At 47.9% G+C, this 14,974-nt stretch overlaps 1 protein-coding gene across 1 annotated transcript in view; it reads left to right on the top strand.

The window, feature by feature from the left end:
• Positions 1–780: 780 nt before the first annotated feature.
• WNT1 (Wnt family member 1) overlaps positions 781–14,974 on the top strand; it is a 67,891-nt gene continuing 53,697 nt past the window's right edge. Inside the window, exon 1 of the mRNA XM_085600027.1 lies at positions 781–1,616. Coding sequence (XP_085456153.1) covers positions 1,516–1,616 — 101 coding nt within the window. The 5' untranslated portion in view covers positions 781–1,515. The remainder of the gene's footprint in view (positions 1,617–14,974) is intronic.

The raw sequence follows: 14,974 nt of genomic DNA on the forward strand, positions 1-14,974 counted from the left end.
CAGGAAAAATATTGGCAGGCAAATCACTCTTTCAGCATGACGTCTCCAGACACTGCAGCCAGAAGAGAAAAAGAATTCTATAGATATAAATATGCGCACATTGGAAGGGGGCGAAAGCCACAGCGCGAGCCTCGGGGACGGTTCCAACGCTTTGCGGTGAGGGGAGAAGCCCTGGGAGGAGATTCCAAGGCGGGCAGCGCCCGGGAGATGCACTGGGGCTCTGAGGCGGGGCCCGCGGGAGGTGTCCTCGCGGGAAGAGGGATTCCCTGCCTTTCGAAGGACTGCCTGCCTCCGGGGCCCCGAACTTCTGCAGGCCCTGTCTGCGTGCGACCCTCCGCGCGCTCTGCGCACTCGTCACGTGGGCGCGGAGTGCCCTGGACGCACGTGCGGTGCAGACTGTGAGGTAGCGCGCGCTCTCTCTTCAGCCAACGCAGCTCCGTCTACCTTCTAAGCTACTCTCCTCGTGCCGACGGGTGGGCACCCCAACGTCACTCTGAAAACAAACAACCTGCTCGGTTTGTTGGGTGGTGTCATTACATTCTAAACACAACCTGTTGAATCTGTGGGGTGGTATCCCTGCCTTCCCAACACACTTCTGCTCGTGTTCTCATCACTCAGATCACGACGTGAGAAAAGTGAGTGTTGTCCTATCTGTGTTGGCGGCACTTAAGGAAAGCCTGAAAAGTGGGGGGATGGAGATTGCTGCGCAGAGAAGGTAGGCAGGGGGCGGCCTCCCTTCCTTGCCCGAGTGCCTCTGCTCTCTGTGCGCGCAGAGACGCATGAGTGATGCGCAAGTGCGCGGTAACGGAGTGGTCCTCTGTGGGCGGCACGGGAGAGGTCCGCTGTGTGCACACTCAAGGCATTAATCTTCCTGTCCGTATCCACCTCCAGCTTGTCTCGTGGTGCCAGCCTCTCTACCTACCCTGTCTCTTGTCTATCCGCGCCCCCTTAGGGCCCAACCCGCCTTCTCTCTCTGATGGACAGACAGCTCCCCCACACACATACGCTAAATGGATCAGCAGCCCCCGGCCCCCCCTTCGCCTGGCTGTCTTGGGATGAGGGCTTGGTGGCTGCGTCCTGGATGGAGATGCTGCAGGCAAAGTCTATAAGAGGCAGGGTCAGCCAGGGATGTAGGGAAGATCCTGGGGTGATGCTGCAGAACACAGGACCATTAGATGCGCTAGCCAGATAGATGCTCTGTCTTTCAGCCGAGATCCACGCGTGAGCCTGCACCGTCAGCCCGCACCAAGGACAGAACTGCTGAATCCTACCACGGGCAGACTTCGGATTGCTGGGAACTCATCCCTCTGTTGCTTGAAGGAGACCCCGAGGCCGGTCACTGCACAGGATCAGATTTTGAACTGCACACTTTTTTTGGGAGTGCGAGTTTTCCTGCATTGTCTTTTCGTCTACGTGCATCATGCAGTGACCCCAGGTGTTGCTGTGAGAAGTGGTGGGTTAGAGGCGCACCGAGGGTCGTGTTTCGTGGCGTAGAGAAGCCCACCGCTCGCAGACATGAGGCCGCTGAGTTTCCTGCTGGGACTGAAAACTCTCTGGATTCTGGCCTTTTCCTCCTTGTCCAACACGCTGGCGGTGAACAACAGCGGGAGGTGGTGGTAAGTGTGACCGCGTGCTGTGTAATGTTATTAGCATGATCTGTGATGGAGGGGTGGCGGCCCAGAGGATTCTTACACACCTCAAGAAGATACTTGCACCTGCGGCTCGGGGTTGAGGTGAGGGAGAATACAGTGCCTCGGTGAACAGGGACATCCCATTGCCCACGCACGGGGGGTGAGAAGGATTTAAGTAGAACATGAAATCTGCCCAAAAAAGCCTCCATCACCTCCGACAGGTGATATGAAATGAAAGAGCACCATGCCGCCCAATACAGGGCCCAACAAGTGCCGTGCACATATTACAGAGAGACTCCCACCGCCCACTGCGAGAGGAGGACAGCATCCATCATAGAGCATAAAAGCAGGCTCGGCGGGAGCTTTCCACCTCTGGGAGACGTAATGTCAGTACCGGAAGCCGGGAGGTCCTGTGCACTCTCACATTACTTGATCTTGGTCCTTTGTCCTGGTCCTCCAGCAAGACTCCCAACTGTATATGGATAGGTCTGCACGTTTAGGGGCACCTGGTGATGCCGTCAATGTACTCTTAAGCACTTTACTGGCAGACCACGGGGAGCATTTAAAACCCCTGGTTGCAGCTCAGTAACAGAGGTGGCATTTCATTGAAGAAACAGGAAGATATTGAGTCTGGATGGGCAAAGGGGAAACGGTCCCCAGAGGCCCAAAGCGCCTTGGGGCTCATCCTTCACGGAAGAGAGCACCAGGAAGGTTGGGGCAATGGAGACCTCTCAGCTGAGGCCTAAAGGGGACTGATAGAACAAATACAAAGGTCCCGAGGGTCACTTTTATTCTTTTTATAAACGATTTTTCTCCCCAGTGGTCCTAAATGGTGGTATATCCATACATGCAGAATAAGCCCCAGAAATCAATGTCAACTTTTGGGTTGAAACGTCGACACACTCACGGCGCTATCCCGCCTACTGTACTTAAATAATGACACGTCCTTGTTGAAGTTGGACTAATTCCGGATACCTCAAGTTATTTGGATGAAAATAGTAGACATTTGTCTGCAGCGAGCACTTTCTGCACCTTACGCGGCCTGCGTTGATTTTTCAAATTTTGCTGTCATAACGCTGTGAAAATAACACGTGAATAATAAATCACGTTGACATTGCATTCTGGGCTTATTGTGCGTTTACTGATAAACTACCACACACATAGCGGATTTAGTACCACTGTGGGGGAAGATCTTTTGCAAAAAAACGTGACATTTGTTCTATCAGTTTCCCGGTCTGGGTCAGCACCTGTGCTTTAAAGTTGGCCTGAGGTCTGGAATAGAACCAGGACGGGACAGAGTCCTGGATGGCACAGGGACAGAGCCTTGGATGGTACAGGGACAGGGGTCATGCTGGGTACAGAGAAGGCTGAGGACTCCATTTCAGAGGCACAAAAGTGGGCTGGGGGCTGTTAGGACATGGGGAAGTCAAACGTCTGTGGGCCGCTATTCTGTGGAGATCGGTGAAGAGGGGCTGGGAAACCTCCTGAGCATAGAAGCAGCATCCCGCAGCAGCCCCACATCTTTACCCCCAGTGCAAACAGGTCCTTCCTTGGCTTTACTCTTTTTAAAAACTTAGCAGGGCCCTTTGATGCTTCCTCAAATCCTGGGAGATGTTTTAGAGTATTTAGACAACGAGTGCCCTTTTTTATTATGCAATCTTTCCCCTGTACACCCATCTATTTGAGGCCTGCAAATCTAACAACATTAAAAGCGAAAATCGTGGAAATATATACACGACCAGAAAACTGCACACGAAATGGCGAGAAAAAGAGGCTCATCCTTCTGAGGGCGATAAAATGGGCACCACGAGTAGAGGGTACTGTGACTGTTCGTCTTACATTTCCACAAAAACATGACTCCGCACGTGAGAACCGCATGGAACGCGTTATTATGCTTGTAATACAGCGCGTGGCTGCCCAGACAGGGATTCTCAGCGCTCATGAACGACCGCAGGCAAGTCCGTTATAAATATAATGCGGTTTTCAAGAACAAAACTGCGTCATTCTTGTTGTAAGGCAAGGGCAGCAGCATTTTAATACATTTTCCCTGCAGCTGAGTGGTGTCGACCGAAATCTGTGAAGCGCTCATATTATGTGGGGTTGGTCTCAGAGCTGCCACTGCCCTTAATGACACTCGCAGCCACTCACGGGGGGGGGGGGGGGGGGTGCTGTGGCACTCTCACAGGTCCACGTGAACTTTCAGGGGTGCCAGCTACTATGGCTTCTCGGGGGGGGGGGGGGGGGGAGCTGTGGCACCCTCACAGGTGCACCTGAACTCTCAGGGGTCCCACCGTTTTGCTCTTCAGAGGTGCACGTGAACTTTCAGGGGTGCCACCGGTGGCCTCTCGGAGTGGCTGTGGCACTCTCACAGGTGCACTTGCACTCTCAGGGGTCCCACCGGTTTGCTCTTCACACTAGGTGCACGTGAACTCTCAGGGGTGCCACCGGGGACCTTTCGGAGTGGCTGTGGCACTCTTACAGGTGCACGTGAACTCTCAGGGGTGCCACCGGTGGCCTCTCGGATCGGCTGTGGCACTCTCACAGGTGCACGTCAACTCTCAGGGGTCCCACCGGGGGCCTCTCGGAGGGGGTAGTGGAGCTGTAGCACTCTCCTCACAGGTACACCTGAACTGTCAGGGGTGCTGCCCATCCCTCTGGAGGAAGGGTTGCGTGCCTCAGGGTCATTCGGTGGTTATTTATTTTAGAAGGTAGTATTTCTTTCACACCCTGGCACAGGCTGACTCAGGAGGAGCCACCTGGGCTCGGAGATCGCTCTGAAACGTGATAAAGCCCTTACATAATTATCGCACCCTGCCTGTCCCAGCTATGTATGTATTTGTTTGCACTGCCATGTTGACTGGAGGTCACTTCAAAGCACTAGAAAGCTCACTTACAGTTCCTGCAGTGGAGAATTCTAGATTACTAATTCTCCGGGTATCCAAACATTGCAAGAATTACGTTACTTTATAAAAATGTTTGAACGGCCTTTTCCGTGCCGCAGACATTTTCATAGTCTGGCAGTTTCAAGGGGTTTATAAAATCTGCAAAGCTCAAGCCTGTGGGGCTCGGGGGGCCGACGCACCTGTACCGTGTGTGCCCTGGAGATTCTGAAAGTAGAGTCATTTTAAACCAATAGGAGCCACGCATTTTGTGCATATTTAATGTGAATTTGAAAACTCATTCACACTTTTCAAGATTCTTACAGAAAGATAACAAAATATAAGTACGTAGCATGTCATTTTGAATAACAGATTAACAATAATATATTTTTAATATATGGAAATACTTCATTCGCGGAATTCAGCAATTTTAAATACTGACAGTACTCTGCACAATTTTTAAAACAATCTCGGTTTTTTTAAATTGAAGAACTTCTCCAGTCTTGTTGAAGGAAATGTACTTATTTTCAACCATAATTCGATGCCATGAAAGTTGCAATCGTGTACGTATTATTTGTGCAATTTTTCACGATTAAAATGTAACTTTTGTATGATAAAACGAAGACTACCGACCAAACTGAGCATTTAGTCAACAAATTCACGCAGTCGACAAAAGTGTATCGCACAAAAGTGCAAGAGAGAGTGAGCTTTTATTTCATTGCCGATTGAATTCCGCAGAGTTTGACAAAGGTGCCCCGCCGTGGGGACATTAGCTTGGGTACACTGCCCTGGGAATAATTAAAAGTGAGAGTCCGCGAGCGACACAGATCATTTACCTCCACCGCCTCGCGAGGGCTGCTTTGTGGGGCAATTGGATTTCATGCTGGGCATTTGTACTCTCACAAAGCAGGTCACACTTCACTTACAGAGCACTTCTCCGAGACAAGCAAAGGTTCTTAATGGCCACTGGGATAGCTTAGGCCTTTCACTAAAACGGTAAACGCTGCTGGATTTCGAAAACACCAAATTATTCAAAACGTTTATTTTTACAGGGCGTTCTCTTTTTCCCCATCATTTATTGACCTACGACCTTTGGTGCACTGTCCACATATGGCTGGGGTCCTCTTTCGTCATATGCCTGGGGCTAAGCAGGGGGGTTAATTATTGGGGACCCCCGAAATCCCCTTTTTATGTAGTGCATGATATACGTCACACCTTGAATCAGCCCATGGCGTCACTGATGAGTTGGTAAGACACCTGTCCACGCGAGCACGTCGCATCATCATGCCAGCTTCAGCTTGATTGGCCCTTTTACCCCTGAACCAAAGGCCGTGTGAAGCCATTGCTTGCCGAATTAGCCTACCCAGTTCCCCTATTTCATAAGCATGAAAGGCAGAGTAAGCCCTACTTTGACTGTCACTGACGGTGACCTGAAGCCGTTGAGCACACACTCTTCAGCTGGTGCATTAACCTACTAAGCTATCTCAACATTTCAAAAATCCGTTAACATCAATGTTTTGTATCCAAGGACGAGCTATGGCTGAGACACCTGTTCCCCTCAAGCAGAATGCTCCCCTCGGTCCAGGTAACTTGAAGGACTCCTGTGATTTGTCAGCACTAAGCTTGGGAATTGAAGATGAGGACATTTTCTCTTTTCTCGCCTGGTAGCAGCAGTCAGAGCGCTCTGCCCTGGGTCAAAGGCCTCCCACGTGGGCCCTGTAGCAGGATTCCCAGCCCTGGGCCCTCCCTCGGAAGCCCCTGTTGTGGCTCCCGTGGTGGGAGTCCGAGGCCTGGATCCCGGCCCAGACGGAGGCTTTGGCGCGGCCCCTCTGGTAGGAGTCCCAGCCCTTGATCCAGGACTGGAGGCCTCTGCCGTGGGCCTTGTGGTGCAAGTCCCAGAAGAGGTTTGTGGTCACTGGCACAGACTCCTTGATCCTGGCCAAGCGCCTCTCCAGAGCAGGTCCTTATCAGGCAAAGCGTTGAAAGCAGACAGAGCCTGCATGCATTGCCATTCTGGTTGACTTGGACAGGGCCAACACTTTTAAATGCAATACAAGGTCTGAAACTAACACTGTGGGCTTGAGATATACATTTTGTCTCTTTCTCTGCAGAGAAATAACCTGTCTAAAGTGAGATCTAAATTATGTCTCTTTCTTTGCAGAGAAATAATCTGTCCAAAGCAAGGACCCTGTAGGTTCCTGCAACAGGAACAAATGAGGTCATTTGAGAAACGTCTGGGGTTGTGTAATTAAGGGTGTAGGGGTGGAATATGGTGTCTATTTCAGGAGATACCATCTGGTGTGACTCACAAGGGGTCAGCGCAGGGCCTACTCCTTCTCTTAGACACTTGGGCACTGATGGAATGAAGCCTGTGTAGCAGAGGAGAAAGCGGTCGCGTTGGAAAGCAGCTTCTTGTAAAGCTATCTTCTCCTGGGGTAGGAGAGTTTTAATGAACCAGCGGGGTCCGGTCAATAGAGGAACGACACAGGTACCGAGCGGGTGCCTGGCAGCGAAGGCGGTATGTCATTTTGCCACCACCCCCCTCCCGAAACCCATGGTGTGATAGGTGATTACACCCTATTGTAAACTCTGTTCCTCTCAACATGAGGATTACTTGACAAAGAAAGTTTTAAAACTTTTTTTCACACTCATAACCTCTGGTTAGGGTGGGCCTTAGCGCGCCCATACCGCCGAGGTTCACTTTACTCTGGTCCTGACGAATGCCTGATTAATCATCACACATAGGCAGAAACATGTTGACCTTACACCTGGGGATGTAGCTGAACAATTTATTCAGTTTTTGTATCCCACATTTCGTTTTTATCCATGTCTGATTAGCCAATTATTAAAATGATTTTTTGACACAATCTAGACATTTTTAACTCACTTTCACTTATCACAATTCACACAAAACCAGCTTCGCAGTTATTCTGGCGTTGAAGCACACCAGGGTGGCATTCGGCCTCTCCTGGTGGGGCCCGATGATGAAGCATGTCACCAACTAGGTTGGTGAGTGAGGGCTTTCAAAAGAACCTAGTTGGATTCTACATGCATGCTCTTGTTTTCAGAAGTCCATCAACTGTTGTTTTTGCATTTGTTTTCGCACTTCTTTTCAGAAAGGCACACTCTTTCGTTGTTTTGATTATATGACCTGGGGGACTAAGAGTGCTCCTTAGCTAATTTCCCTTCCTCTCTCGTTGTTTCCTTTGAGTTTTAATGAACATCATCACACATGGTTGATGCACTTTATGTGGAAATGAATTTGTGTGGTTAATAGCGGCCTTCAGCACAGCCCACTGTGTGGCCTTATAGCTAGCATTCAATCCACTGGCCCTACATTGTCTGCAGGAACACTCCAGGCTTAGCATCCTAACTGAAGTCAACAGGAAGAGTCAGTTCAGAAGCACTCCAGAGCTACTCAGTCTGCCTCCCTGCTGACTTTCCAGGATACATCCTGTGTGCTCCACGTGCAAATGTTTTTCAGTACCCTACCTAGATTCCCTCACTGGTGGCCTCGTCTGTGATGGGGCTTGAAAATGATCAGGAGCTAGAGGGGGGCTGGTGTATTTTTTCTCAGGGCAGATGTGCTTTGGCTGGACTTCTTCAGGCCTTGGATTCGGCATGTGGCTACGCGCTGCTCAAGGCGGCCAGTGTGGTGTCAGGGAGACGGCAGTGGAAGGCGCTGCCTCTCCCCATGTGCAGGAGGACCAAGGCTTAGACTGTACTTCTGACCTAGGTTTCAGGAGAAAACGTGTCCCTTCTTTCATTCTTCAGGAGGGAATGCTGATACCTTGCCATCTTGCTTTTCTTGGAAATGTCTTCTTTGATGGAAAGGCCACTTACCCGGGCGAAGCCACAGGATTTTGCATCTGGTTTCACCTGGGTTGGGGGACAGTGGAGAAGGGGGAGGAATCCAGGGTCATTTTTGACATTCATGCTTGAATTTGTATGCGCTTGTTTCTATTGGTGAATAGAGGGAATTGTGTCTTGATCGGGATGAGTTTAAGATGAGTGCTTGACACCCAATTCTGAATGAGCCTGAGGAAGATTTTGAGTCTCTGAATGTCTTGATGAGTGGAGATTTCCACGGGCAGTTGGGCATTATCAGCATACTGATGGTTCTGGACGCTGCTGTCGGGGAGTTGGGCTTCATTCTCTCTGTTGGGGCACTGCATTCTCGCGGATGCTCTTCCAGTTATGCTATCTCACATGCATATGTCTGGGTGCTTTCTCACTCTTACTCTATGTTAAAAGGTTCTTGGAGGTGCTTTCAGTCAGAGGTTCAGTAGCTGTTGGATTTGTAGGCCTACTAATAGACTCACAGATCTCTCAAGTGTGTGGTTGATTCCTCAGACAATTATGAATTGTCAAAGGGAGTGATGGTTTCTTGTAGCTGATATTTGTGGGGATGCCACAAAGGAGAAGGGCCGGGACTTTAAGGCCCATCAATCCCTGCTACTGGTGGAGGTGGGGTACTCACCAACGCCCCGGTCTGGTGCATTTAAGGTTGCCAAGAACCCTTCAGCGTGGGACGCACCCAGGCATGTGTCCCGGCGAAGACCGTGCCAGTCTGCGCCCGTACTCAACCATCCCTCTGTCATTTTTCACCTTCTCACGTTTTTCTCTGAGATACCCATAAAGTAACCGGAGATGAGAAAATGTAAGTCATCCACTACTTGTCCCACCATTTTGTCTACCCAGAAGGGCGCCACAGGTAAAAGCTCTTTAATGACCTTTCTAACATTTGCGGTGAGGCAATTACTGAGGAAATTACCACGGTTGAGGAAGAACTTGACTTGTACAAAGCCGTAGCAAACACCAATTCACCTATTTCTTTGGAAGATCAGGTGACTAAGCAGAACAACGCTAGAGCTGGAGTTACTATTGATGGCACCAAGGAAGGTTTAAAGTGGGGTGCAAAGCTAAAAATTAGTGCAATTGTGCCTCATCCTCAGGAAGTTATTGGGGGTTTAGATAATACATCCCCTCCTGATTCAGGCCCACCAGGATTCAAAAGGAAAAGGAAGGAGCAGCCACCAAAGCTTTTAACGCCCCCTGGTGAGGTGCGTAAATTGCAGGGCTCATAAACAATAAGAATAACAATGGAGCTTGTACTCAAGTAGATGCCATAATTTTTGGGGTCATGTTGACCAGCCTGTTGGCAAGGTTCAAGGCATTGATTGACCTTAGTTTGGATGAATGTTTATCCAGATTGGCAGAGGTTCAGAAAGCAGTCGCTACCATCACACAGGTGGGGCTCATTGGCTCTGTTAATATCAGCCCAACTTTATTGCGTCACTGGATCTCGGATCAAAGTGCGAGGGAGACACATGATGAGAGGACACAGCAGGGGATTCCTCTTCCTTAGGGTCCTAGTCCAAGGGCATCAGAGCTCAATGGCCTTTAAAAGGTGGTTCACCCTATTATCGAAGAGCTGGAGCCGCACTCATCTATGGCCAGACCCCTGCCAGCCCCTCTGAGCCCAGGCCAGAGATTACTAAGTGTGGCTTCAGTGCCGTAGGATAGATTGGCAAGTGAGCCTCTGCTCAGGGCTAGCAGACAAGGTGCAGAAAGGCTTTCCCAGAGAAGTAACATTTTTAACTTACTACCTGAGGCACCTCCTTATGTGGTGGACTGGGCAACGTTTATGCTTACAGGAAAGAACGGTAGACAACTTCACCCAGTTAAAGAACAAGGTTACTCACTAGTTGAGTACCCTCACAGAAGCCGACGTCTCGATCAGCCACTCTGTCATTATGGTACGGCAAGTGCCCTGGATAGGCCAGATCCATAAAAGGTGAGAATGGGGATGTGTAGTGGTAAATTTTAACCTGGAGAGGGTGGATGCCCGCCTTTGGCTAGGACTCATGAGCATTATCATCTGGCATCGTCTATCAAGCTTTTACCATTAGGCTTTTTTTTACCTCCCACATGGACATGAGTGACTGATGTGTGCCAAAGGTATCAGGGTCTGTGGCTTCAACCCCTGACTTTGTCCCCTCAGGACAGTCGATGATCATACCAAGACTTGATACTCTCCAGACTTGAAACCGTTTCGAACCATCACACTGGTGGACAGTGAGTGACTACAGACTAATCCGCCCCTGTCTGTTTCTGCCCCGGTTGTTCCCCTCTCTTATCCCAAATCTTCTTCTGAGATTTGTAAGTGTGATCTAAACGTTTTAGGTTGGAACACTGCTGGCTTAAGGAAAAAAAAAACAGACCTGAAGTGGTTAAAATGTATCTCGACCTTTGATGTTATTGTCCTACAAGAGACATGGGGAACTAGCTGTTCTTTTGCACTGAATGGCTTCCAGACAATTTTTTGTCCCTGCAACTCATTCGTCGGCTGGGAGGCCTAAAGAAGTCTTGCTACTGTTGATGACTGTATCTATTCCATGCAAGTCTCAGCATCTACAAGACTGAGTCATCAAACTTGCAGGCGGTGGTCTTACAGTTCCCAGACAAGGGAGGGTTTTCTAGTAGTTAATTTTTACAATGCTATCTCTGGCGCCACCTTCTCAGAGCACTTGGTTGCACTACACAGGTTCTTAAGCACTACGCAAGTTAGAGATCTGTCTTACTACTGGACAAAATTAACGGGGGATTTTAATTTGTCAATCAATCAATCAGTAAATCAATCAATCAATCAATCAATCAATATGTACTTCTAACGTGCATGGCTACTCAAAAGAGTTTCCCAGGGCTAAACATAAAGATGAAGACAGAGAGGCTTACAACAACCAGTTTTTCAACAATTTTTTTAACTCCTAAAATGACAGGCAGCTACGAATTTTCTAGGGAAGAGAATTCTATAAAGTCAGACCTATAAAAGAAAAAGACCTGCCGCCTGGCATAACGGATTGATAGTAGGACACAGTGGCAAGATTCTGACATCCCAAGCAAAAATTACATCAAGGGGAGTAGGGATGCACCAATTTCTTAAGATATAATGGGCCGTTCCCATGTAAGGCTTATGCATAAAGCATAGTGTTATGAAGTGTATGCGCTTCTCCAATGCAACCAGTGTAGGGAATGAAGTTGGGGGGTGAAGGAAGACTGTCTAGGCACCAACTGAAGCCTTTTCATAATTTTTTTAGAAGCTCCCAAATAAAGCACATTGCCATAGTCCAGCCTAGATATGATCAAGGGATGGACCACAGGTTTTGTGCCGTCAATGGAAGGAGCTAGAGAATTTTCTTGCGGCATCTAAGTAGCTAGAAACAATAGGGAGCAATTTTGGAAATTTGAATATCCATAGAGGGTTTATGATCCAGCCACACATGCACGTTTTTTGCAGCCTTAAAAGGGATGGGTAGCGGACCCAAGTCAGCTGGAAACCCTAGAGCTGTGGTTGATTCCCAACTATCAGTACCTCGGTTTTGTCTCCATTTAGTTTAAGAGAGTTACGCCTCATCCAACCAGCTACCTCAGACAAAAAGACTTGAAGATTGGTAGGGCCATCTTCTGTATAATCCCTAAGCGAGACAATGATCTGTGTATCGTCTGCATATATAAAAAATAGTTAAGCCATACCACTCAACAAGATTTGAGAGAGGCCTGACACATACATTGAACAATGTTGGGCTTAATGAAGAGCCTTGCGGAACCCCGCCAGGCAGATGGAAGGAAGAAAACTCGTGCGACTTACAGGAGACTTGGAAGGTGCGGTCCTGCAGAAAAGAGGAGAGCCAGGAATCCTGGAGGTCAGTGTCTCTCAACCTCTGATACAAAACTGCATGTCATACTGTGTAAAATTGTGCACTAAGATCTAGCTAATGAGTGCCGCTGTGCCCTCATGATCGATTTGTTTTCTAAGATGCTCAACATCACCTAAAGGAACAGTCTCTGTACTATTGCCAGTGTGGAAGCCAGATTGGGAAGGGTGCAACATCCTAGAAGTTTTCAAAAACGTAGCTATTCACATGCTTTTCTACTATCTTGGCACAGATTGGTAGAAGAGAGATGTGACGAAAATTTGTTCAGTCATTAGTATCTAGAGTGAGTTTTTTTTAATAAAGGGATGACTGTGGCATGTTTCCAACCAAAGGGAACTCTACCTTCTTCCAGAGAAGTATTAATAAGCTGCAATAAGTAAGGAGAGAGCACACTGATGATCCTAATCATCTGTTTGGAAGGAACAGGATCCCAGGGGGAGCCTGATTTAATGGATCCTAATAATGACTCCAGTATCTCGTGATCTATACATCTAAATTGTGATAAGCTAGAGTTGCAATAAATGCCTGTATTAACTAGTAGTTCCATATCACCATTGGCGGCCACGGAAAAATAGACATCATCGATCTTGGTATCCAAAAATGTTGCAATATTCTCGCAGCTAGTCTGAAAGAAAGAAATAGGCGAAGAAGCTTGCAGAGGGCCTGGCAGAAATTTCACAATCACTAAGAGCTCCTTGGAAGAATTAGAAGCATTACATTTTTTTGCTGTGAGTAGTAATCCACCCGTGCTTCATGGTGGGCATACTCCTTAGCCGCTGCCCTCATTTTAAGTTTGGCCTCCTCCCCATAATTTGTACACCATGATTGCTCCAACTGTCTTGAGTAATTATAAGGAATTGTTAAAAGAGGGGGAGGATGCACACTGCTGTTTAATCGTCCCTACTTTGCACGGTAACATGCCATCAATGGAGGAGCGAATCCAATCAACAATGGCATCAGCATCTTTATCTAGAGTACCTGTGGTAATTGGGCTTTCCTTCCGCAAGTCCGTACTAACCAGTTCGAAATTCAGCTTTGCCCATTGACGATAACGCCTGACCAAGCCAGGTGCAGGTTCCCCAGAACCATGGAACGGGAGTGATTAAGGATCTGAAGAAAGATCCTTCTAATGCAACGGTATCGGACTGTCTGCCAACAGGCAGGTCAGATTGGATAAGGCTCCATCAAGAGTGTGACCCGTAATGTGAGTTGAAGAATGTGCAAGAGGCTATAAGCCAGTAGTCCGAAAGTCATCAGTCAGTGCAATAGCAGAGCCCTTATTAGGATCATCGACATGAATAATAAAATCTCCTAAAATGGTAAAATTAACTGAATTCATAACAAACAGAGCAAGCCTGTCAGAAATAACAGAGCACCACCTACTGGCAAGGGTAGGGGGACGATATATTAAAGCACCTTAGATGATGTACTTCTCCGTTAATTTAAATGAAAAAATTAAGCCTTTGCTATAGGGGACAGATAGAGATTCAGTAGGGCAAATGAAGCTAGCTTTCGGAATAATGGCAATCCCACCTCCACGCCCACGCATTCGATCTTGTATAAGGATTCTATAATGTTCAGGGATAGGTTGAGCAATATCAGGCGAGGAGGAATCATTAAGCCAGCTTTCAGTAAGAAACTGAGTATCAATATTATAGTCACTTATGAAGTCAAAAATTTCCAGGGGAGTGTTTGGCTAAAGAGCGTCAGTTAAGCAAAACAAACTGAAACTTCATTAACCTGTCGCCAGAATTCTCAGAAGTCCGAACATCATACGTATTAAGATAGGTGTCTTGCGTGAAGTTTGGGCACCAACCACAGTTGGGGCATAGGTATAATCTCTCTCCTAATACTAGCTTGTTATAGCAGAGAGGAAGGGTCCTGGGACACAGTGAGCGTTAGGTCTCGGAAGACCACCTATGAATTTTTGAGGTAAAGGGTGCCGTGTTTTTGACCTCTGTCCCCGTTCAGGGAGGATGGGCACTGACGGGCTTGCCTTTGGCATGCCAGCGGCGTGTCCGCTATGCAGGTCTATGCACTGCCTTTGGTTAAATAGGGGCAGGGCTGTGTGAGGGTGATCAGATGCGCTCTTAAACTAGAGTGCAAATGAAAACTTTGGATGGCCAACTCAAGATGGACGGCGGGTACCCGTCTCAGAAAAATTGCAGAGTCCGGTAAAAAGTAGGAAAATAACCCAGCACATTCCTAGTGCACGCCCCATCCCTTCCAACAAATCAATCTAAAATCAAAACACTAACATTTATCTAAAAGCAAAGTTTGAAATCAGCACAAAACCCCAAAGAAGAGGAAAGGGTAGCAACCTTTATCATTTCACCCACGCACCAACCTTATTTAAATAGGGACAGAGCCCATCAGGAGTGCTTTTGAACTATGGCATGAATTAAAACACCCATGTTCAGGTTATTGTCATGTTTGTGTTACTCAAAGTCTTTGCTCCTGCAGGATAATAAGTTCCACTTTGAGCACTCGAGTCTGAGGGACCTTGTAAATGTGTTTGTTGCTGAATTTAATCTGTTTTGTGCTTTTGATATGTTCGATTTGCAGGGGCCAAAATCCCTACCCCCAACCTTCACGGGAAGGGTCTGTTCGACAGTGATTGATTATATTCTGGTATCAAGAAATGTATTTAATAACATAGAGGAAGTTAGGGTTCACCTCATTGGTTTTAGTGACCACAACCCTATTTATCTGAGGGTGTGGTTCACCCTCCTGCATGAAAGGGTTT

This window comes from Triturus cristatus, chromosome 4_2 (assembly GCF_964204655.1).
Source record: "Triturus cristatus chromosome 4_2, aTriCri1.1, whole genome shotgun sequence".
Lineage (NCBI taxonomy): Eukaryota > Metazoa > Chordata > Amphibia > Caudata > Salamandridae > Triturus > Triturus cristatus.